The following is a 24,432-nucleotide window of genomic DNA, read 5'->3' as shown; positions in this document are numbered from 1 at the left end:
TGGCTTTACCAAGCCCTTGCTGGGCCCCTTTTATTAGTTTCTCGCTAGGAGAACGGCTTCTGTTTCCTCTGTGCACCTGCTTTGCCAGGCCCCTGCCTCTATGTTTAGAACATTTCGTTTTGAGCCACTATGACCACATCACCTGTGATTATATTTTTCATAACAATAAAGCTTTAACTTTTAAAAAAACAGGTGCTGCTTCTATATTTTTAATATATGGTGGTAGTGTTACCTGTGGCTAGGGTGTTTTAAGTAACTGCTGGCAATAGAAAAGAAATTTACTTATGAAATGATTTTTCTTTATGCATTTGTCTAGTTTCTAAGAATGTTAGAATCCAGACATTTGACATTTGTCTCCTTGAATTTAAATTTTAAGAATAAATTATTGCCCTTTAATTTAATGTGTTAAATATAGTATTATATTATTGTATAGCATAATAATTACAATATAAATGTGTAATTATTGGAATATATAAATATGTATTACATATTAAATATATGTCAAATAAAATGTATTATGTATTGTATTTTACATTTGTTTTAAGCTTAGAACTCTTTCTGACAAGTGCTAATACCTCTTAAATAGCAATTACATGAATCAGGTTGGCCTAGAATAAGGCTTAATTCACATTGCCAATTTTAAAGTTGTTTTGAACAAGCATGTATGTAAAGCTCTTCTAGGGCTGGGGTGGGGTGGGATGAAGATGTGGTTCATGGAGGCTGGGTAGCCACACAGCAAGGCCGAGGGCTGTGCGGGCTGACCTGTAACCCAGGCACAGTGCACCGCACTGAACACGGGGCCTGCTGTGGGGAGGGAGAGCAGCGGTTTGCTGGAACTGGGGAAATGCTCCTTTAAGAACAGGCCTTCGAGCTTGTTCTTGACCATTGAGCATGATTTTCTAAGTTGGGGAATGAGTAAGAGAGACAGTTGTTTTAGTTAATAGCAGGAGAACATTAAAAGAGTGTGGTGCGTTTTGAAGAAAGATTTTGTAAGTAGTGACTGTGTACTCTGATCTCATTAGCTCTTTGCTAACTACTTAGAAATGTTACCATTTCTTTTCTAGTCAGAGTCACGCAGCTATATATACTCCACGTCTGTAATTCCTGGAGGAAGTATGTTTGCTACTTTAGATTACCAGGGAGCTAATTAGGGGAGTGCCCTGCAGCGGCTCCACACTGAGACCTCTTTGTTACGGAGCCTGGTGTGGGAATGGGGTGTTCAGGTTAATCACATATTTTGTTTACTTGAGGTATACATTATATTTGTTTCATATAGATTTTTTTTTATTTTTAGAGAAATAAAATACCCTTAGGAAATTAAAAATAGAAATAATACTGAAGATAATTTAGTATTTGATTCAGAAGTTCGTTTAACTTCTTCCAGCCAAGGATTTTACAGTGTAACATGAAAATATGGATATAGTAATAGAATATGTTGAAGGGAGTATTACGAGATCAGGTTTGGGGCTCAGGTCTGGATTTGAGTCTGTTGAATAGCTATGTGACCTTACTGAACCTTTCTAAGCCTCATTGTTTTTCAGCAGGAGCAGTGACAACTTGCTGAGGGCAGTGTTTGCCCCGTAGTAAACCTGGAAATGGTGGCTCTCACTGTGACTTTACTACACAGCATCGGCAGAAGTGCTTTAAGTTAAATGAAGCTATTTATAAGTAATAATGTATTCTCAACTTTAAAAACCTTAAATCAGGGGTCGGGAACCTATGGCTCATGAGCCAGATGTGGCTCTTTTGATGGCTGCATCTGGCTCGCAGACAAATCTTTAATAAAAAAAATAATAACGTTAAAAATATAAAACATTCTCATGTATTACAATCCATTCATTTCTTACCGCTCATGTTCATGGTTGCGGGTGGCTGGAGCCAATCACAGATGTCCTCTGGGACAACACCAAATTTTTATTGGATAATGCATAACGTACATGGGTTGTTGTATGGCTCTCACAGAATTACATTTTAAAATATGTGGCATTCATGGCTCTCTCAGCCAAAAAGGTTCCCGACCCCTGCCTTAAATACAAATGGAATTTAGGAGTTCATTGTTCTTTACTGACCAATAAAGGACAAACTTTTGGCAGAAAACAATCAACTTAATAGATTTTCTAGTTTCTTTCAAGATGTATGTTTAACAATAATCTTTGATGAAATAAACTGCATTGAAATTAAAAATATTTCCTGTATTAAGTCAAAAATTGATTTTATTATTATACAAGGCAAAGATATTATACTCAATATTGCTATAAAATCCTATATTTAGAAATTCTTGGTCCTGGCCAGTTTGCTCAGTGGTAGAACATTGGCCCATTGTGTGGATGTCCTGTGTTTGATTCCTGGTCAGGGCACAGAGGAGAAGTGGCCACTGCTTCTCCTTCTCCACCATCCCCCTCTCCTTTCTCTCTCTCTTTCTCTTCCCTTCCCACAGCCATGGTTCTGTTGGAGCAAGTTGGCCCCAGGTGCTGAGGATGGCTCCATGGCCTTGCCTCAGGCACTAAAATGGTTTAGCTGCTGAGCAATGAATGGAGCAACGGTCCCAGATGGGAAGAGCATTGCCACCTAGTGGACTTGCTGGATATATTTGGTTGGGGTGCATGTGGGAGTCTGTCTCCCCGGGTCTTCACTTCTTACTTAAGAAAAATAAATGAATAAGTGAGTGAATGGAATGAATGAATGAATGACTTTAGAAATTCTTGCAGAGCACAAGTAAAGACAGTGCATGGTAGATTCTGAGCTTTGGCTTTGCCATAAAGCATGACTGGTTCCTAAACTCGTGACTGAGCTCAACTTAAATTATTAGATTATTAAAGAGGGCATCATAACTTCCTTTCCAGAACTTGGCCTTGTCCCAGGTACAGAGCCAGCTTGGGGTACTCTTGGCCAAGGCCATTGTGGGCCCTCTCTCCTTTTGTGCCTAGTCCAGAAAGGACCCTGGGCCAGCCTGTCTCACCCCTACCCTCATGGAAGAGGTCCTTGTACCCAGGTTGTCCTCATTCTTTCCTGTGTGGCCTGGGTCACACCAGGAGACAGAGCCTGTGCTGGGTGTGATCTGTCAAGGCGCCTGATGCCCTGGGCTCATCACTGCTTTCTAGTTTTACTGTTTTGCTTCTAAAATAAAGACAACTTGATTCCCACTTCCCCTCTCCAACCCCATATAGACTCTAGTGGACACATAGCAGGCGGTGGGCTGGGTTCTACTCAGAGCAACAGGATAAACAATGTAACTTCTCAGAGTGACAGTCTTCCTGAAGATTGGGGAAGAAAAGATTCTTTTTATATCAAGACAAAGAATTATGATTATAGTCTAGAGTAAAACGCAAAAATCTACCTGAATTTTTAAGTTAAATTTCAGAGGTCAGGGAAATTTTATGCTTGTTGCTAGATGTAGTCTCATGTATTAGAGGTACTAAAGAGAAAAATGCAAACCTTGGTTTTAAAGAAATAGAGAACTGTTGGGATTTATTGGACAGTTTGTGAATTGTTTGATTGACTATATTTTAAATAATTATTTCTTTTCTTTACCAGAATAGAGTAAGTTAAAGTTGATTGAATATAATATTCTTGATGTAAAATGCCTAAATTTCATCAATATCTATAAATTGTTACATTTTAGGACTTTTTCCACAATATATTTGTTAATATTCATGAGAGAAAAGCAGCTAGGTCTGGATTTGCTGTCCATGGTGTTTGCTGTCACTGACCACAGTTTTTAATTGTCTTGCCTGTGAGATCTTGGGAGAGCGATCCTGTGAGAACATTAATAAGTAAATTGCCGTTGTTCCTCATAGGCATATTGTATTAGGTTCTGTTTTGCTATTTGTGTGTTTAGTGTGCTTGCCCAGCCCTGAGAGAGAATGGAGGGCTTTATAATATTGTTAATTTGATTTGGTACTGATTTCTTTCTTTTTTTTCCCCTACAAGAAAGGGAGTTACACCTTGCCTCATAAGCCCTATCTACATGTGTAATAAACCTAATTGAAACATGCTGAATGTTGTATTTACTAGTGGACATTCTCTTTGGACACTTCATTTCTTTGGGCTTTTATAAAGAGGATCATTAAAGAACATTTCTTTAAACTCCTTTTACTTCTTTAAATTGTACTGAACTTCTATAGAATAATTGTTTTTAGTATTTTCCAGGAAAATCTCAAGTTAATCTGTACTGTGGTCAGATACCTAGATCGATAGACCCGGTTGGTGAGATGGATAAACTGGCTTGTTAAATTGATTTTACTGGAAGTCACCAATTTGCACCTTATTTGAGTTCATATTGGCCAAATAGTGTTTATTTGTGTAAATGTACCACAGCTTTGTTAGCCACTCATCTACTGATGGGCACTTGGGTTGCTTCCAGATCGTGGCTATTGTAAACAACGCTGCAGTGAACATAGGGGTGCATGTATTCTTTCAAAGTAGTGTTTTGGGTTTCTTCAGTTAAATTCCTAGAAGTGGGATCGCTGGGTCATGGCAAAATAAAGTGGAAGGCACAGAGATTTCCCGTATGTTCTGTCCCACCATATGCATAGTCTCCCCCATTATCAACATCCCCACCACAGGGGTACCTTTGTCACAGTTGGTGGACCTATAGTGACACATCATAATTAAACAGTCTATAGTTACATTAGGGTCTTGTGTATTCTCTGGGTTCTAACAAAAGTATAATGACATGTCACCTTTATAAGTATTATAAAAACTACTGATTACTGTTCCTTTGAAAATGTGTTTAGAGAAATTCTATATATGAAAATGTGTTAAGACAGTCTATAAATATGAAGTGGTATTATTCAAATCCAAGTCACTTTAAGCAATTGCACCATTTTAAAGCTGGAGGAGCAGTCTTTAATGGTGCAATTCTAAATTGAAAATAGTTTTGAACATGCACTACTCTAGCTCTGTGAATGTGAAAAGTGTTGTTAAATGGAGGCCAGGAACTTTTTTTGTGGCTAGCAGTAAATTATCATTTACAAAGTAGGAGACTGAATATTTCTAGGAGAAAAAAAAATAGTGTTAAAATAACTAGTTATGGAGCATAAGCCAGAAATTGAAGGGAAAAGGGAAGTGTAGCTATGTGAGTAATCAGGAAGCACTGATTTTCCTTTGGTTTTCTCTTCTTACTTTTTATAATATGATAGGATAAATCTTTGTCCTAAACTATTTTTAGTTATTAAGTGAACAGTTTATAACATTTATAGTGCATGCTTGTATCAGAGTCTTAGCAGGAGACAGATGACACACTCAAAATGGATAACTGAAGACAGTTTAGTGAAGAGATTGTTTACGGCGGGGCGGGGGCAGGATTAGGATGCCAAGGAGGGCTAGTATGGCACTGGGGACCAGCCGTGTCTAGAAAGGACTGCCGTGCCTAGGTGTGAAGGAACAGCTGTAGCTGCAGCTGTGGCTCTTTGTAGAGAAGCTAGTACTAAAACTGCCCAGCAGGGAGGAACAGAGAAGGGTAAGATGGGGCCAGGGCAGGAGAAAACCCGCCTCCCTTCCCTTCTGTCCTCTTAGCTCTGGCAGGTGCCTCCCAGCGCAAACCAGTGGGAAGGGGTGCAGGGAGGGAGCCGGAGGGGCAAACAAAATGGATGTCATTATTTCAAAACCTATTGCTCTTCAGCCTTTGTTCTGTCTCTTTAAGATGGTCTAAGTCTTGTACTTTTCGTAGTCTTGTCTGATTGGAAGAATTCCTTGGAAATTTTACTGGACCCATTGAAACCAGCTCACTGTGGACTGGACTGAACAGTTTAGAACACCCATGTGGAGGAACATTTTACAGCTAAGAGCTTGGACTATGGGGCTGCGTTGCCTTTCTTTGAATCCTGTCAATAACTGTGTTAACTCCTCTATAAATGGACAGAAAAATAGCCTTCACCTCATAGGATAGTTAGAAGGATTAAATGTGTTAACATTAACATGTAAAGTGCTCAGAAAGGCATCTGGTAGGTACTATGGTTAAAGTCCAATAAATATCAGTTGTTATTAGGCCTAGGGTCATTTTTTAATTTATTTTTTGCCCTTGCTTTCCTGTAAAGGGGGCATCTTTCTTTTTCTCTTTTCAGACTCATTAAGGATTTTGTTATGTTACAGTTCTGTTTATACCCTCCCCCTGCTACATTTGTCACCAAAGTGAAGCCCCAGGTCTCTAGAGCCCATGCTCTCAGTGAAACAAGATCAATGGGATACTCCCCTTTGAACATAATTAATGTCAGAAGTCCTTCTGTGATAGTTTAAAGTTGTACTTATTCCCCATACACAGTAAGGAATGAGTGGTGCTTAGAATGGTATTCCTCTACTGCCCACTCCTCCTCGTGGTCCCCCCAGCCAGGTGGGGACACCTCCTGGAGCTTTCAAATAACTGGAATTCCCTTACAAATATGAGATGAATCAAGTTGTAGGCCAAAATGTTTTCTCTTTATAATTTTAGTACTAATGGGGCCTGGAGAGAGAGATTATGGAAGGTGTAATGATATTTGTTTTTGAATGCCACCAAAAGAGCTTCCAGTGTTGTTACTGTGAATGCTCCTTGAAGGACAGTACCCTAGAGCCGGGCATTGCAGTTGGCGCTGTCTCATGCCAACAAGACAGTGCATCAGTTTCCGTAGCTCGCTCTTCTGCTGTGGGTTTTTATTTTTATCTCGATGAGCACTTGACACTTTTTTTTGCTCTCTAATCCCTTCCCTGTCTTAGATATTCTTGCTCCAAAAGAATGTGTTTTTGTTTTAAGATTTAGGAAAAAACAAAACAAAAACTGATCATGGCCTAATGAGTTAGTGATTTCTGCAGTGGCCAGTTTTATCACTTTCTAAGATCAGGTTGCTTTTCTGACCTTTTTATAGAAGACTAGTCCATAGCAATAATTGAAGGACAGTTAAAAGTTCTCACCAGTTTACTTATTTCTTTACTTAATATTTATTTAGTCTGCAAAATAAATCATTAAGTGATGTTATAAGAGAGATACTAATGATTTCTTAAAATCATTTGAGTACTATTTCAAAATTTAAAATAAGAGTTTAGTTAGAGAAACTATTTGTATTTTGAAATATCAGAGTAAAAAATAAGCATTTCCTTAAAAACTTGAGAATGTTAAGGTAAAGCATTTTATTACCTTAGTTTAAATCGTTTTAGAATATTAATTTAAAATATTTTACTTTAAAATCCCCTGCTACTCCCAAACTCCCTCAGTTCTGATTTCTAAAATAATTTTTTTAAATTCTGAAGTTTCAGTTCGTATAAACTTTTTTCAGTGTGAGCATGTAAGTTCATTTTCTACCTGATTGAAAACACCATGTTCCTTAACTTGTCAACAATTCAGTTGAGCAGTCAGACTATTATTCAGTATCTTGTGTGACACGAGGACAGCAGTCCAAAGGGAAAGATATCACAAATTGGTGCCACACTTCGATTAATAGACACTTTATTTTCCACCAAGCTAATTCAACCCAGTTCAGTTAACTCTTTTTCCCCCCTTAAGGACAGATCACAAAAAGCAGCCATGAATGACTGAGTTCATCATGTGTTTGACATGTCAGTGTGTGACTATAAAGGCGCCCACAGGGAGGGGTTCTGCCTTTAGATTTTAGACAATGCCCCACACAATGGCCCTGTCCTCAGATCCGCACTGGGGATTGCTGGAGAGTGTCAGAGGGTCCGGTTACACGCAGGTAGGATGGGAAATTGTAGGGCTTGCTGCGCCCACTCGCTTTTCCCTTTCAGCTGCAACTCCATTGAATCTTTCTAGAGTCCTTAGACATGTTTCAGGCTCTCACTGAGTTTCACGCTAGTTCCAGAGGCTAAAGTCAGTGGATATTTTGTATTGTTAGTTTCATGGTTTTGACAAAATCTTTGTCCTGAATGTCAGTTTCTTAAAAGCCCTTATTACAATAAATATAATACCAGTATTTTGATTTCTTAGCTCAATAATTTCTTCCTGAGACGTAATGAAATTTATACAGTTGCAGTGTTGTTTATTAGTCAAGGATGTAACAGGATGAATTATGCCACTGCACGTGAAACATTTAAATAACATTTATGAAAGAAGACCAGCGTGTGAACAGACTGCCTGCTGCTGGCTGGGTCAGGTCTCCGGGCCCGTCTGCATCAGAGCCCTGCCCGGCTCCTGGCCTCGCACCCTGTGTTCCAGCCTCTTTGGCGTCCAGCGGTGCCGTGCTGCCTGCAGCCCCCGGCCGTGCCCCGTGCCTTGAGAGTCCTCTCTTTTTGGCTTGCTAAACCGATTTTCTATGTAATTGAAAATCCTGCTTTCCCCTTTACTCTGGCCTTCCTTGACTGATTGCTGTGGTAGAGAACTTCTTTCCTCTGTGTGATCTGGAAATTTCACTCGAGTGCTGTCCCCAGACCTCCCTCTCATGCAGCTGTGTGTGTGCTTGCCCACAGTGAGGTGAGGTGCCCTTTCTGATCAGTCCACGTGTCCTGTGTGATCAGGGCTTCGCACTGCAACCCGTGCTCACTCCGTGCGGGGACCAGGACTGGGGCCATGTGTCCCGGGCAGGATGACAGATTTTAGAGCCCGACACCCCCGCCATCACAACTCTGACCATACACAAGTTACCACACCTCTTTGTGGCTCTTGTTTCCTTATTTTGAAATAAAGGTCATACCTACTTTAAGGGTTATAATGATTAAAGGAGTTAATTTTGGCAAGTGCTTGGAAAAGTATCTGACACAATCTAAATTCTGTGTAAATGCTTATTAACTACAATTATTTATTGTGCATGCTCTACCTGCTAGTCACTGTGCTAAGGGGCTTGCGTGGTGCTGACTTATCTTCATGGCAGTCTTCTGTGGGAGGTCCTGTTGCCATCCCCATTTCATAAATGAGGGAACCCAGACTGAGTTAAGTCGCTTGTTCAAGGTCACCCAGCAAGGAGAGGGCAGAACCAGAATTTGAATTCACACCTCCTGGTTCCAGGGCCCTTAACCACTTCTCTGCTTGTAAGCGCCGTGGTATCCTGTGTGACCTTAGTGTCAGTCATTTTGTCCTGGAGATGATCCAGGCAGACGGGGAAAGTTGGAGCAGAATGTGCTTCTTGACCCATTGGAAGACAACATGCTGGGAGAGAATGGGGAAAGGAGAGATCAGTCCCACTGGACCCTGATGCCACCTTGGATTGAAAATCCAAAAGGATGGGAACCACCTGTTACAGCAGCTGCTACCACGGCACCCTAGCCTAGTGGTTGGCAAACTCATTAGTCAACAGAGCCAAATATCAACAGTACAACAATTGAAATTTCTTTTGCGAGCCAAATGTTTTAAACTTAAACTATATAGGTAGGTACATTCCTTATTGAGGTAGCGCCCGCACGTGGTATTTTGTGGAAGAGCCACACTCAAGGGGCCAAAGAGCCGCATGTGGCTCGCGAGCTGCAGTTTGCCAACCAGGGGACTCTAGGCCAAGGGGTACCCTATGATAATGGCTCTTTGGATTTTATTTTTGTTGTTTTCTCTTAAGCCACACTTTTTGTCAGCTCTTGAGACTTTGTTTGGTTCGCTGATTTAGGGTGGGACCATGGTAAGCCCAGTGAAAACAGGGAGAGATGGGAAATGAGAGCATGTGTCTGCCACCTCTGCCTGTGAATGGCGTGGCGTAGGTATTCAGAACACATATGAATTTTTTCTACTGTGTAACCCAGCTCTGCTCAAATGCTAAATTTATCCATAGGAGTCCCAGCTAGAGAAGGTCAGGCACCAGTTCTGGGGGCTAGCGCTGCAAACCTCAGTCATAACAAATGAAACCCTGGATATATGAGAAATTCTTTTGAGGTGGTTGTCCATGGCATGTATGCTCTGTAGATTGACAGCTTGGGATAAATATACCTGTAATAATAGATTATTGTTTAGATGTTATATCTAGCACCCAGACTTACCATGTGCAAAGTCAAAAGTTTTAAAAGTGAGTTTCTTCAAAGGGTTCCAGTTATTTGGCTGATAAATCACAGATAATGTAAAAAATATATATTCTACTGTTAAGTCTTCTGAGGGGAGGTATGAAAAAGTTCCTAGGACAGTAATGCTTTGTAGAGGTTATAATGGCTACTACTTTTAAGTGCTGGGTAAGAATTAAACTTAAATAGCAACGATGAAATATTTACTCATCAGATGGCTTTGAACTTTAGCTTCTTTCTGGTGGCAGTCCTCTTCCTAATGGACATGTTTCAAAGAAAAAAATGATTGTAGCACTCAGCTGTAATGTTTTCTTACTCTCTGATTAGGAGAAATCCCCCTTTTTTTTTTTTGGTCCAGTTGGGTATTTGAATTTTGAAGACCAGTTACTTAGAAATCACATTAACAAGAGAAGTGTTCATACCATTCTGAATGTATTCTCATTGATGGGCTTGTGTTTGAAAGATAATTTTTCTAGTGTCTGTAGGATTTTTTGAAAAGATTGCTTTAACATTTTTATGCTACAATCTTTCCAGCCTAAATTTATTTAATTCTTCATCATTTAATATCAGGAGGCCTCAGGTGAGTGTATGTATATAAAATGAATAATGTTACAATATTTAGTACTGTAAAATATCTCACTGGGCAAAATGCTTATGTCTAAAGACGCTTAGGAACTACATATTTAGAAGTACAGTTCTTCACTTCTAATAATAACCGAAGGATTTTTTCTTCACAGTTTAAAATGGTAGCTGCTTTGGAATGTTGAGTAAATATTGGTTTTCTTCTGTCCTGGATTAAATTTCACTGGTTTGAATGATATAGGACTTTAGCAATTGTTAGTGAAATACTGGTTTCAAAAGTTCTGTTTTAATGTTTCCTCCCACGTGGACGATGATACATTTTTAACATATATGTTTGTCTTTTATTGCTCAGTTTTCATATGAATCTGACAAGCAGCGAAGACCTCAGGAAAATCCCGGTAAGTTGCAGAGGGGGTTAGAGAGTAACCGGGAAACGAGCCACGAGCCAGCCTTTCGTCCGGTGCCCGTTTCTAAAGGCTTGCATCCCTTTGAATCTCTCGCCTGCAGAGTATAGCTTAGCGTGGTCATGTGAGGAGAAAGAAGAAAAGCAAAATTCAATCATTTTTAATATATGGGTAAGGCGTGGCTTCTGTGCAGTGTACAGAAGTGCAGGCAGACATGAGAATTATAAATGAAGCCTACTTAGAATATACCTATTTTGTTTGCAGACTGTTTTAAAACTAATATGAAAGCTGTATGTCAAGGTCAACATTATTGTTATGAAATAAGAGCATGTGGAAAAAACGAATATTTTTGTTGTTGTTGGGACGAAAAAGGAAGAAAGAATGAAACTGCTTGTTAACGTCCAGCAATAGGAAAAGCAACCTGGCAGGAGCTGCAGTGAACCAGGAAGGCATTGAAAGAAGCTTTAGGATCCTTAGTCAGAGCAAAACCAAATATCTTAACAGGCTGAGTCGCCACCAGCTAAATTAAGCCACGTTTGCGAGGGTTATTCGGATGTTAACTTTTTAGCATTTTAGGGTAGTTTCAAGTCCAGTGTCGGTCTCTGTTCAGAGTGCCACCGCGTCTTCCTTCCACTCTAAATATATCAGACCCAGGGGAGAAGTTACTTTACAGAACTATGGACACATGTTCTTGTTAGAAGACGAAATTCTCACTGAATAACAGAAATAGAGCCTTTATTCCAAGATGCTGGTGGTTGCTGTTTGAACCATCTGTCCTTAATGTGTGGGATCCAGATGTATAATAAGAATTTTTTTAAAGCAATAACATACCAATTTTCTATGATGAGCTCTACCCAGAAGAAACTATGGTAGTACATAAACCATTCTAAATGAAGTTATTTCTTTAAAATTGTAGAAAACATTATAGAAGCAGAGGACTCTGTACTGTGTTTTTGCTGTTTTATGTAAATGACTTGTAAGTTTTTATGTTTCATAAATACTCCAGTCTTTATAATATGGCAGTCTGGCGAGAAATGTCAGAATATATGAAGTCAGCCTTTGATCAGATAGTAAAATGAATTCTATCAGGCGGTTACTTAATCTCAAACAAAACGCAACATCAAAAAATCGATTTAATGTGCAGCTATTGTTTATTAAGTAACCTTAATTACAATTTCTGTGTGCATGTAAATGTACTTTTCCAAATCTTGTAATTTATTGCTGTAAAAGCATCCTTAGAATTCTTAAAGAAATAAAATGTGAAAATTGTTTTAGTTAAAGGATTTAAAGGTGATAAAAGAATCCTTGATGTGTGATTATTTTTTCCCTAGAATACTAACAATTCCAAATGACAGTTAAAGGATTACTAGGTGTTCTTAATTTCCTGCAAGATACAATTAAGAGGAGAAAGCTCATCTTCATACTGATCGTTTTTGAGGAAGAGTATTTGAACCATTTTTACACGGAAGACGATAAGCTGTTTGAAGTAATTTACATGAAGTTCTCCAATAATGGCCATCCACCAAGTTATTTTTCCCCCTTCTGGACAGCGTATTTTGTAATTAAGTTTGTATGTCTTGTGTGCTGGTGCCAACACCTGTCTGTGAAAGCACAGTGTTTAAACAGGAGCAGTAGCCAGTTGAAAGGGCAGTGCGAGCTCTTTAAGGCCTAATTAAGAACTGAAAGGGAGATGAAGGGAGTGGGACAAAAGATGTGAAAGTAGCTGAGATGATATTCCCAGAGCAAAGTTCCTCATTAGAACAATAATGAGACCATCAGAGAATGCCAAGCCTTCGTCTTCTCTCCCCTCGCCTCTAGTGCCTTGGACGTCACTTTGTACCCCACCAATATTTGGTTACCAGGACAACCTTTCTTTAAATCTTCAGTTATTTTGAGTCCTGATAATTTTCTTTTGTTCAAATTTAAATATTGTAAAAAATATATCTACGTTTCCTAGTTTAAAAGGCTAGACTATGCATAAAGTAAAAATAGATCACTAGTAATTCTCAAAGTCTTTTGCACAACTACATTATTTAAAATGCTGATGAGAAAACTTCATGTAATAATTCTGTTATTCTCTCACCCAACCCCTGATTTCTTATATCTGCATGTGGAGATTTTTAAGAGGTTGGGTATGAATGAGAAAGGATTGGTTGTGAAAGGGTAAGAGAGAAGAAAAGTTTACATTACATTTCAATATAAGAAGACATCTTAGAAACATATGTGCTGTCTGTGTGGAGTGCCAGAGGAAGAAGCATTGAGTCCTTGGAGTCCCCTTGCAGGGCAGCTGAGTCTTGACCAGTTCGGATAGTTTAGAAGTTTCTCAAATGATAGTCTTAAAACTATCTTTTGAAAAAATAATCAATTTTGTATTTGGCTGAGAGTTTTTTTTCCTTTAAGCAAAATAATTATTTTGCAACCAGGAAATACATTAATTTTCTGTTGTAATATTAATTGATATTACTCTTTATTTTATTTGGAATTGTATAACCAAACAAGGACATATATTCAGTAAGTGTATCAGTGTAAGAGTCTTACGCCTAAAATTAAAAGGTTTACATGATTTTCAAATATGGGATAAAATCTGGAACTAAGCATAAAACTGTTTTTAATTATTTTATATTCTTTTTCAGAATATAGTTTATGGTACATGTGTTTCTAAGATGTTTTTCTGCCTAGAAACTTAATGCAGAAATTTGGGGTAAATTTTTCACATAAAAGGACAAATGGAAAATTTATTGAAAAGGTCAGAAGTGTATTTTCAGGAAATCTCTCTCTACATAAGTATTAGATGGTTGTAGGGGGAAAAATAAGCCAAATATTTTAGATCTTTATATTTTAGATTGTGACTGTGAAATGTCAAACAATATTCAAGGATGAAAATTGATTATTTTGATATTAAATTGATTTATATTGTGGTATTAAATTTAAACTATTTAAAGAATTTTTTGGACGTCTTTCATCCTTATTGTCTTCAGAGAAATGCTAAAAAAATTTTTTTTAGCCATGTTATCTCATAATACTGGTATAGTGCTATGTATAAAACAATGTAAGTGATTTTCTAACCATGGTCATCACTTAATTACTTTAGAGAAGTCAGTTCATGTACATATAATTTGATTAAGATTAGAGACACTCAAACATGCTATTCTTATGTTAAATTAAGAAAAATAATATAAAAGCCAACCAATCAGTAATGAATCCTGTTTAGTTTAATTTCATTAATCCCTGCAAGTCTCACAAGAATTCCTATTTTTCATTAAATGTTTTCTGAGAAAAATGAAATCACATTAGTTGGACGGTATTACTCTTTTAAAATACAGTTCAGAAAAATCACTATGTAGACCAGCAAATTTTAGAGTTTAAAAGGGGCCTGGGAAGAACATCTCATTTATCAAATAGGGAAAGTGAGACTTAGGTTGGTTTCACTCTGAAATTTATATAGAATTACTCTGGTTAAAGTGAGAAACCTTAGCTTATTTTTAATAAATTAAAATGTATATACTTATCTCTATAGTATGGCTTTTCTATAGAACCTGCATAATATAATAATTATTTAATAAGAATGTAGTTAGGAAATAATGTTTTATATCTCTAAACTAATGACCAATTAAATAAACTATTAAATACATGAGAGTGTGTGTATTAAGACTTAATCTTAAAAAATGTAGTTGACATGAGAGAGAAGAGAATAAAAAGTAAATTAACACTTGTCTCCAGAATTGTCCTTTAATTGTTACAGAGCAACACTCTGAAATGTTTTTGGGGACAAAGATAATACAGTGCATAAAGTTGTATCTGTTTTCAGTTGCTAACACTAAAACAAAATATATTATTTTAATATATTATTTTTAATAAATATATTAATATATTATTTTAATAAATATATTATTTTTCAGAATTTAAACTCACTTCCCTTTAACTGTCTCTTCCCTTCATTCCGTTAATCTGGTAGAGACTCTTAACTTTTGTCTGTAATATTTCCATAGCTTTATAACTGATCTCAGCCCCTCCAAATGATTTTATCCACTGCTGCCATTTTAGTGTTCCTAGTACTTCCCTTCAATCATATCTTTCTTGTCTTTGGAAACCTCCAAGGGCTTCCTTTTCCCACTGCAGTAAGTCTCCAAGTTCTTAATAATAGCATTCAACATCCTTTGATGGTCTGTTTGGAACCCCCCCTTTCCGCCCCCCGCCCCGTTCCCCATCCTGAGCCCCGTTTTCAGCCACACTCCGCTGATTACCTGTTTGACCACGATGATTCGAACCTTGTTTCTCCCTTTGAATGAGCTGAGCCCACTGCTCGAGATGCCTGTTAGCATTTCTGCCAAGAGCAGGCTACATCCTCTCCCTAAAACCTGAAAGCTTGTAGAGTTGGAAACCTTCTTCATACTGAAATTTTTCATTATCCTGGGGAAGAAAGCGTGGTTCGATAACCCAGGCCATTCTAGCTTGGGTTTTGGTGCCTGAGGGAGGAGAGGATAAAAAATTACCCTATGTACAGTGTGCAGAAGATGCGTAGTAGAATTGTGCAACTGAAACCTCTAGAAGTTTAACTAGTGTCACCTGAATAAAGTTTTTAAAAAATTACACTTTGACTTTACTCATGAAAACTTCTAGACACATAGCAAATTAAAGTAGATCCTGAAAATGAATAAAGACAAATTTAATTCCAACAAAAGAGAAAAGGCCCTTTCTGCATCCATTGGTCTCCATTCTCCATACCCCCCTGCATAGGTTAGATTCTGTTAGTCGGAAAGAGCAAGACCAATTTCCTCAGTACTTTAGTTTATTTTCCTTGAAGCCAAATGGAAATACAATATTTGAAAGAAAGTGATGAAAACCATTTTAAGTTGTTGAGTTTAGTGATCGAACTAGGTATAAAAAGGCATAAAAATGCCACTTTATATTTGGGCATTTTACAGAATACAAAATCTAATCACTATATACTATAAATAGATGACATTAATTTTGATTAAATTCTTGATAGTTTTCTTTTAATATTTGGATGCTTCATAATGAAAATGAGTTAATGCCTTTTTATTTTTTGTTTATATTTATATAAAAAGATTTTCATCAATAAGTTTTACAAAAAAAGTCAATAGTAAAATGGAAGAGAATGAAGATATACTAATCCTAAGTACTATATTAACAAGATTGTAGTTGAACTCTGAATTTCTTCATAACCAGGGCAAAAAGGGAAATTAGGTAAAGTTATATAGGTATTGGTACTATGAGGAGTAAATGAACTAGTTACTCAAGGGAGAAAAAGCTGTTTATCTCTAAATTAAAACAAAAGTTACTTTCATGGGGCCTTATAAGGAAGCTCATTGATTTAATTCCTAATGCCTTCAACATTTCATAGCAGGAAGCAGATTTGATATCGCTGCTTGTAACCGTTCTCAATGAAAAGCCACAGGCATAACATTAAACGACAGCTCAGTGGAAGCAATCCCATGAGTACTAACTCCTGTCCAAATGTGCAGTTTTTGACAGCTTTCTCTAGTTCCTTCAAGTTAATTCTTAGGCACCTTTAGTTTTTGTCTATTTCAGTTATATTTGTTATAGAAAATCTTAATCTTGTATGTCAATTTCTTACATTAGGACATTTTCCACATTGTAAAAAAGGACTGTAGAAGAATTTAGAATAGAACGATGATTAAGGCTTTGGTACATCTGACCACTAGCACTTGCCTCAGAACCGGCTGGCCTTCTGTGAACTGTCACATTGGTTCTAGCCAAGGATAGAGAATAACTCGATCAGGGTTTGAAAAACCAAACGTTAAAGTTCAAAGTAATTCTGATTTTGTTCCTGACCTCCTACCCCCTAAAGTGACAGCCTTTCTCCTGTTCCAGGACAGCAACCCTTTCGACGCCACGGCAGGGTACCGTAGTCTGACCTACGAGGAGATCCTGCAGGAGCTGGTGAGACACAAGGAGCTGGTCAGGCGGAGGGACACCCACATCCGGGAGCTGGAGGACTACATCGACAACCTGCTCGTGAGGGTGATGGAGGAGACGCCCAGCATTCTCAGGGTGCCGTACGAGCCGTCCCGGAAGGCTGGCAAATTCTCCAACAGTTAACAAGCCAATTGTACTGTGTTTGTAACTGGGGGGTGGAGGGTGAGAGGAGGAAAGAGAAGGAAAGAAAGACTACACTTTCAGTTTCATTACACGCTCCTCCGCTGTGAAAAGTTGTTTTCCCTGTCACTATTAGCTGGGACTGCCAAGAGTGATCTTTGAAGTGAGCTAAATGATTGAACCTTTTCAAGTGAAAATGGGCCAGATTCTTGATAAAGAAGCAGTTTCTAGGATTTCCTTAGGTGCCGGAGCCAGCCCACTCCTCTGCCGTAGGACCAGAAGTGTCTTCAGAAGGGCATGACTTACTCCTCAGGAATAGATTTCTCATAAGTCGGTATCGCGAGAGCTGATGCTATGGTTGGCTTCTCATTCACGTGTCGGCCGTTCAGCTGCAGGAACACTGCTCATTGTAAACACTACTTTAGAAACAGTTCCTATTTTATGTACGTAGATGTACGTGAATATCAGTTCATGTATCTGCATATAAAATACATGCATATACCTCACGTATACATGTGTTTTTAGAACATTTAAAAACAACTGGTTGCCTCTAATGTTAGGACACCGATTTCTTGATTTGAAAATGGATGTGTGCTCTACTGATGCAAAACAAGCCCTCGTCGCTGCGACAGTATTTGGCTTGTTGCAGAGAAGCCGCTTCAAGTCACTCTTGACGATGCAAACCTTGGTTTCAAAATGAGCTGCTACTATGTATTACTCCAGCATAAATTTTCCTCTTTACCCAACAGTAATCCTCCACAGTCCTTTTTCAGAGAAGGACATATTTTAGGAAACTTCATTAACTTCACAAGAGCATGGATTTCTTGAATTCATTTTTTAATCTCAGCATTTGAGTTTCGCCTCAGCTATCAGCAGTAGATAAGCTAATGTAATTTGTTGAGATTCTGAATGCTTATAAATCATTGGCAAAGAAAATATGAAACATTAAAGCCGAAGATAACTTGTGGGGGGAGGGAAAGTAGATGATCATCCCATGTCTGATAACCCAAAGAAGTGGGCACATTCTAGGAATACGGAGTCAGGCTTGGTTTCAAGTTACAGAAATAGCAGAACAGATGGTTGCATTTGGGTCTTGAACCAAAATAACAGTTACTAAAGGAGTGAGTTTTTAGAACAGATCTTTATGAGCATGATGTTATACATGATCCTGCACTTACCCTTTAAGAATTGATTAATCATAAAATTACATGTCGAATTTCTTTATAAATCTGCTCCCCAAAAATGTTGATTGCTTCCATGAATTCTTTCTCTATATTTGTACAGTTGGTCTGAAATTTAACATGAGAAACAATGGTTATCAACATATTACTAATTACTGTCTATTTTTTACCTTAAAAATATAAAATACTACGAAACAATCTGTCTTTTCTGAATTTAAAATGAAAAAACACAGCTGAATATGGCAACATATATTTCTGAATCTTTTAATGAAGTGCATTATTATCTAGTATGTATCTGTTCTAAGACTTCATTGAAAGTTAAATTCAAGGCAAATATAGTTTTGCTTATTTTAATATTTTGGATCAGATAATCCTTGGCCAAGCTTATAGTCAGTTCAGAAGCTACAATCCCTTGTTACTTGTATTTTCTGAATTCCTTTAGTTTTGCTATGAGAACATACATTTTGAAATTCTGAAAATTTCCCCCAAATTCAAAAATTAAATAATGAGATGGAGAAGGAAAAATAGCTTTACCAACTATTTTCTTCTTATATATTTCTTTAATAAGCCTCAAACTCGGGTGTAGAGTTTTATTCTCCCATTTGAAATCTTAATAATAATTATTTTTAACATGGTACCATTTTTAATTAGCATTTATTAAAATTACTAAATTCTTAGTCTTTGTTTCCTCTATTAGCGTAATTGAAGCTTGTTTTACACTTTTTTAATATACAAAATGCATGTTTTTTAGTATTAAGAAGGATTATTTGCAGGTATTTTAATATGCTTTGGCCAAATTTGCTCTTTATAGAATGAACCAAGACGTTGGTTTTATATTGGGGATATGTTTTATGTGAATAGAGCTCATTAGAAAGGATGGTTCAAGCAACTGTTGCTCTTTTTATGAAGAAGTTCATTTTTAAGGAGACATTCTTTGCTTGTATAAAAACTGCTAAGAACTAAAAAAATTCGTTATGAGCTAGACTTATCTATATGTGAGTGATTTGGTTGTAACTGACTCAATATTTTTATCTTTAAATCTGAGACAAGAATTCTATCGAAAACTTAATCTGCATTTGTCACTGCCTAAAATTCTTCTGTTGGGATGTTTATGGATTTTTACTCATCATCCAGAGTACATATATTATATATTTTCATAATCTGTCAATATAACAAACGAAATACAAAAAGTGAAAAGGAATTTCCCAGTAAACATATCAGTATTTCCTGTGTTTGGGCAGAAGTGCAAACTGTAGTTTTATTTTTGAGCATTGTAGAAGAGAGACCAAAAAGATCACCTTAGTTTATTTTCCAAAATATAACTATTAACTGTTCTAAAGGTATATTTTGTTAGTAGCTTAGAAATGGAAGTAAAATATATGTGCTCATTAAATAATTCACAGCAGTCTATAGACGTATAAATGGATTTATTTATGCTTAAAAAGTGCATGCTCAAAAATATTTCTACCAGTAAGAGGATTTTTTTAAAAAACACAGAATCGATATGTACTCAAGCCTATCTTAATACAATTCTGTTATATAATTAAAATATTTCTACTACTTTTAAAATAGTATTATTTTACAGGAAGTTCACTTCCCAGCTTTCAAATTCAGTTTTGAAAATATTGACCATACTTTCCTTCTGCTGTGCTTCCAGGTTCGTTCATTGACGAGCAGGGTCGTATCTAGGATTGTACATAAACTGACATGTCTCCCACTCATGCGAAACATTCCAGTATTGCTTCTGGCTGCTGTACTTTCCACTGAGCCTAGTGTTGCCATTTCCCCAGGAATGTAGCATTATCCGTAGGTTGCACATCACTACATCTATTGCTTTAGGCAGCAAGTGAGGATTTCATTGTAATTTTCCAGCTGGGAAAATGTTGCCTTGTATTTAAAAGGGTTTCGTGAGTGGAAACCTAAGGAAAACCCAGCTCATTAGTGATGGCCTTGCTCTCCTCACATCCTGCCTTCACCAACTCCTCTGCCCTCACACCCCCCTGCCCACCAACCCACTAAGGGTGCTTATTCTTTAGCAAGGAGAATCTAAACAAATTTTAAAATACCTGTCTTTAATATCTCTAGTACTTTAATATCTCTAGTACTAGAGCTTTTATTTTCCTCTGTAGCTTCTTAGGAAAAGCTGCTGACCTTGGATTTGTAAATCAAGCTGATGCTTTGATGTCTGCGTACTCAGAGGTCTTATAGATATGCTAGGTGTCCCTTGTGCGTGTGTAAGTGAAGTGTAAAGCATGCTCGCTCACTCGGTCTCTTTGAAGTGAGAGGTAGAGGACCACAGCGCTGCTGTTCGTGATGGTAGATGTGAGGGTCTGTCAGCACACATTGGAAAGCCCCGTTTTCAAGATTTATAGCTTTCATAATCCAGATGCAATGATTGGAAGTATTTAATATGCAATAGGTAGTACCTTAACTAATTAATCTGCATCTGGAGGGTTTTCTTGTGTATTTAATAAGTAGTGGAGAAGCTCTCCAAGTATATTAAACCAGAGCTGGCATTTTATTTCATTTCTATGTCAGAAAATCCACTCTTACCTTGGAATTGAAGTTTGTAACAAATGATACATTGGACCTATTAATCTTCGAAGCTTCCAGATGGTTTGTATTTTGAGGTACAAAAATATGCTGCAGATCTGGAAATGTATATATTTAGCAGGTACTTGAAAGATATAAGCATTATTTATAACTGAAGAGTATTACACTTGCTAAGTCAAATGCTCTAGTAACTTGTATACATTTTTACAGGTACAAACTCAAAAGTATGTAAGCATTGCATAATGTGACAGTTGTATAATTTATGTAATCTGATGCATGAATCAGACTTTTTATATAATATATATTGATTTATTATAGTTGATTAAAGTGTTTAATCTTAACTCAGTTGTCTGATTTCATATTGCAGATAAAACAGTGTGGCATGTGCATTTATACATGAGTTTTCCTTGTCTTTTAAAAATAGTTAGGATGCCTCTTATTTGGTACATTGTACCAAGTATTCTGCAAGACGTACAATCTCATTCACTGTGAAATAGGTCTGAATTTTCAGAGACGAGTATGTAAGTACCTTAGAGTGGACATTCTCCAATGAAAGTGTGAATGCCCTCTGTTTGAGATATTCTCTCACCGGGATGCAGCTATGGTTTGGTAGAAAGTAACATGTAAGTATTTATATATATATAGGCTAAGGCCTATGCCCAGTGTTTTCTCAACATAGTGTCCATGTATATACACCTGCCTGTCCAAGGGAAATGGGAATCTAAGGACCTAGGATGTGTGTGTGTATGTGTGTGTGTGTGTGTGTTTAGGCATCGTGGTAGGCAGTTGTAGTCTATATTATGAGATGTGATCCATACATACTAGTCTTGGACATAAATCACACACATTTGGAACAAAGGATTTCTCTGCAGGCTATCACACCTTCCTAGTCTGTATGGGTCTGGGAGGGCCCATCTGATTTACCCCTTCAAGTGGCCATTTTTCATGTAGGCTTTGTTTTTATGCAGTGCCCATCTCCAAGATGTTTCTGTTCAGTTTGTCAAAGCAGTGGGCTTATAGCCTGGATGCCCAGCACTCTACATATTTTTTCCAATTGACTTTATGTGGTAACACCAATGCCGTACTTTCCCATTGTTATGATGGACAGTTAATATTTAAAAGTACCATTTTTATATACTTATTATGATCATGTGAACTAGAAGTACTCAATTCCGACTTGCACTTCTCATGCCCCACGATTTGGTTCTGAAATTTTCAGCAAATTCATCATTTGGTAGGCACGTTCAAAAGTCAGAAATTATGCTGAGAAGCAGGTGTCTCTGTCCGAGGTTTTCAGTGGTGGTGGGTGTGGACCGACGTCAGACAGGGTCCAGGTTGCTTATTTGCGCGGGAAGGTTTGCTGTTGTGGTGGAGAGGGCAGAAACGTGCCTCAGCCTTCATGGGAGGCTGCCAGGGTGCGTTCCTTTCGTTCTGACTTGGCAATGCCGTGTTTGGTTGAGGAGGGCATTTTCTCGGCCTCCCAGAGTTCTGTTCGGGAGGCCACAGGTGTTACTACGGAAGAGGAAATAGTGTGGGTGCAGATGGAATGTGGTAGAATAAAGTTTTGAATATATGTGTGAAACTGGGTTATGAACTTTCATACAACAGCTAAAGCCAACTTGTGACTTTAGGTGAGGTGTCATGGAACAGGCACTTTGTAACTTCGCCAGTTCTAATCATTTTGGCAATAAGTTCATACAAAGTATACATTCTTTTTCACAATCAAAACTGGGTTGAGTTCTCACTTCGAGGGAAGTCTAGAATAAACTTTAAAAGTCTTGCTAAATTTTGCACATATGTTAGAAACAGCAGATGATCAGGAAAAGGCCATTCCACATCTGGTTCAGTAACGTAATTCCAAATCAGGGTGGCATGAGAGAACAGCCACCAGGAGAGGGTTTTATTGGCTTTTGTTCCTTAGTGGGGTCGTGGCTAGTCCATTAATAGTGCCTGTCAGTGGACGAGCAGTGAACAAACTGGTACGTTTACACAGTGGAATACTGCGCAGCCATACAAAAGGAAGGAAATGTTAACCTTTTGGGACAGCGTGGATGATCCTGGAGATTATTACACTAAGTGAAATCTCAGCAGAGGAAGATGAACACAATAAACTGACGAACAAAGTAGAAACAAGCGTGGACACATGGAACAGACGGATAGCTGTCAGAGGGGAGGGAGGCGAGGAAACTGGACGAAAGAAGGTGAACTGAATAGCCAAAAACACATACAACAGACACGGACAAGAGTGTGGTGGTAGCCGGAGGGAAAGGGGGGGTAGGTGGAGGAGGGCAGAACGGGGAAGAGGGGACAGAGAGAAACTGCTGGGGGCAGAGGGTGTTAGATTGGGTTGTACACTTGAAACCTGTGCGCTTTTGCGAAGCAATGTCATCCCAATAAATTTAAATGAAAAAGGATTGTGTAAAATGGATTCAAAGACATCTGAACACTGGCCAAGTGGTCAGGTTTGCATTTTTTAAATCTTTTGTTTGTTTTGATCGTCATGCAAAATTGCAAACCCTCCATGGCAATGTCAATGTCCAACATTAGCCTATCATAGAAAGAGGACTCGATCATCAAAAACCACAGCTGATTCAGAATCCTCACCTTGAATGATGTCGTTTCAACCGCTGTCAGCAACCTTTTGCTGACATTAGTCTAGAGCAGCGGTTCTCAACCTGTGGGTCGCGATCCCGGTGGGGGTCGAATGACCAAAACACAGGGGTTGCTTAAAGCCATCGGAAATACATATGTATTTCTAGAACCGCTGGTCTAGAGAGTAACAAGATTGGCTTATGAATTTCATTTCCTTTTCTAGTTGTGAAGGAGGTGTTAATGAGGGGGAAATGGCAGATAAAGCCCCTGAAGTTGGAGGAGGAGTCCAGGCTCTCAGGTGAGCTAGTTGTCAACCTCAGAGTAAGGTAGGTGACAATGTCTGAGACCACACGGGACGAGCACCTCTTTTAGGAGAGAATTCGTCATAAACCATCGACTGATCCAATAGCGGCATTTAATGTTTTTATGTTTACATTTAAAGGGTTTCTTTTTTATTAATGTACTGTTATTGAACATCTTTCATGATTTATAAGCTGTAAAATATTTTAATCCTTGACTCATTTGTTTACCAAGCTATTCACTTAATGCTATGTAATATGTAGCACTTGAGACCATCTGTTAGGAATATTTGAATAATATGCACACTGTGAAGATATGTACAGCAAATAAAGCTCAAAACACATGAAATATTCAGGAAGAGTTTGTGAAGACAACCCATGTATTTTAATTAAAAAAAGCTGTGGTCTGAAATCTAGCAGTAAGTCTTTCCAAAAACGAAGCTCTCTTCTTATTCTGAGCGAATTGCTGTGCCGAGATGGCATTAAGATGTCACTTTGACTTTAAGTGACTAGACTTTAAATAAAAATATTGGAATTAATACTAATTAGAACTGCGCTGGTAAGAGCTCTTGGGCGAGTGTGGGATGTTACTGCGGGAGGTGCGGCAGTCGCGTGGGAACCGTGATAGCGCAGTATTTTGAGCTTTCAACTCTTGTGTCTAGATGTCTAAACCAGACTTCCTTGGAATTACACCTTCTACTTCTTCGTGCCTGTTACTTATTGGTCTCAATAGTAGGAGTGACCCCACTCGTGGTGTCCCTCACATGCGCAGAACACATCTTCTGTCAAAAGCCGCCATACTAAACCACAGCTGGGTACCACTCCTTTCTGATT

At 38.0% G+C, this 24,432-nt stretch overlaps 1 protein-coding gene across 2 annotated transcripts in view; it reads left to right on the top strand.

The window, feature by feature from the left end:
• The window catches only part of RAB11FIP2 (RAB11 family interacting protein 2), a 40,842-nt gene extending 19,794 nt beyond the window's left edge, over positions 1–21,048 (top strand). Inside the window, exons 5-6 of one of the 2 annotated variants that reach the window (XR_010726535.1) lie at positions 10,841–10,886; positions 16,749–16,838. Coding sequence is in view for 1 of the 2 variants with exons in the window: in XM_066238552.1 (XP_066094649.1) it covers positions 10,841–10,886; positions 16,749–16,976 (274 nt within the window). In the remaining variant the exon portion in view is untranslated. Of the gene's footprint in view, positions 1–10,840; positions 10,887–16,748 lie in introns of both variants that reach the window. The other variant, XM_066238552.1, reaches the window with a different exon arrangement.
• The last annotated feature ends 3,384 nt before the right edge of the window (positions 21,049–24,432 follow it).

The sequence above is a fragment of the Saccopteryx bilineata genome, chromosome 7 (assembly GCF_036850765.1).
Source record: "Saccopteryx bilineata isolate mSacBil1 chromosome 7, mSacBil1_pri_phased_curated, whole genome shotgun sequence".
Classification (NCBI taxonomy): Eukaryota; Metazoa; Chordata; class Mammalia; order Chiroptera; family Emballonuridae; genus Saccopteryx; species Saccopteryx bilineata.
This window is presented reverse-complemented; position numbering and strand designations above follow the sequence as displayed.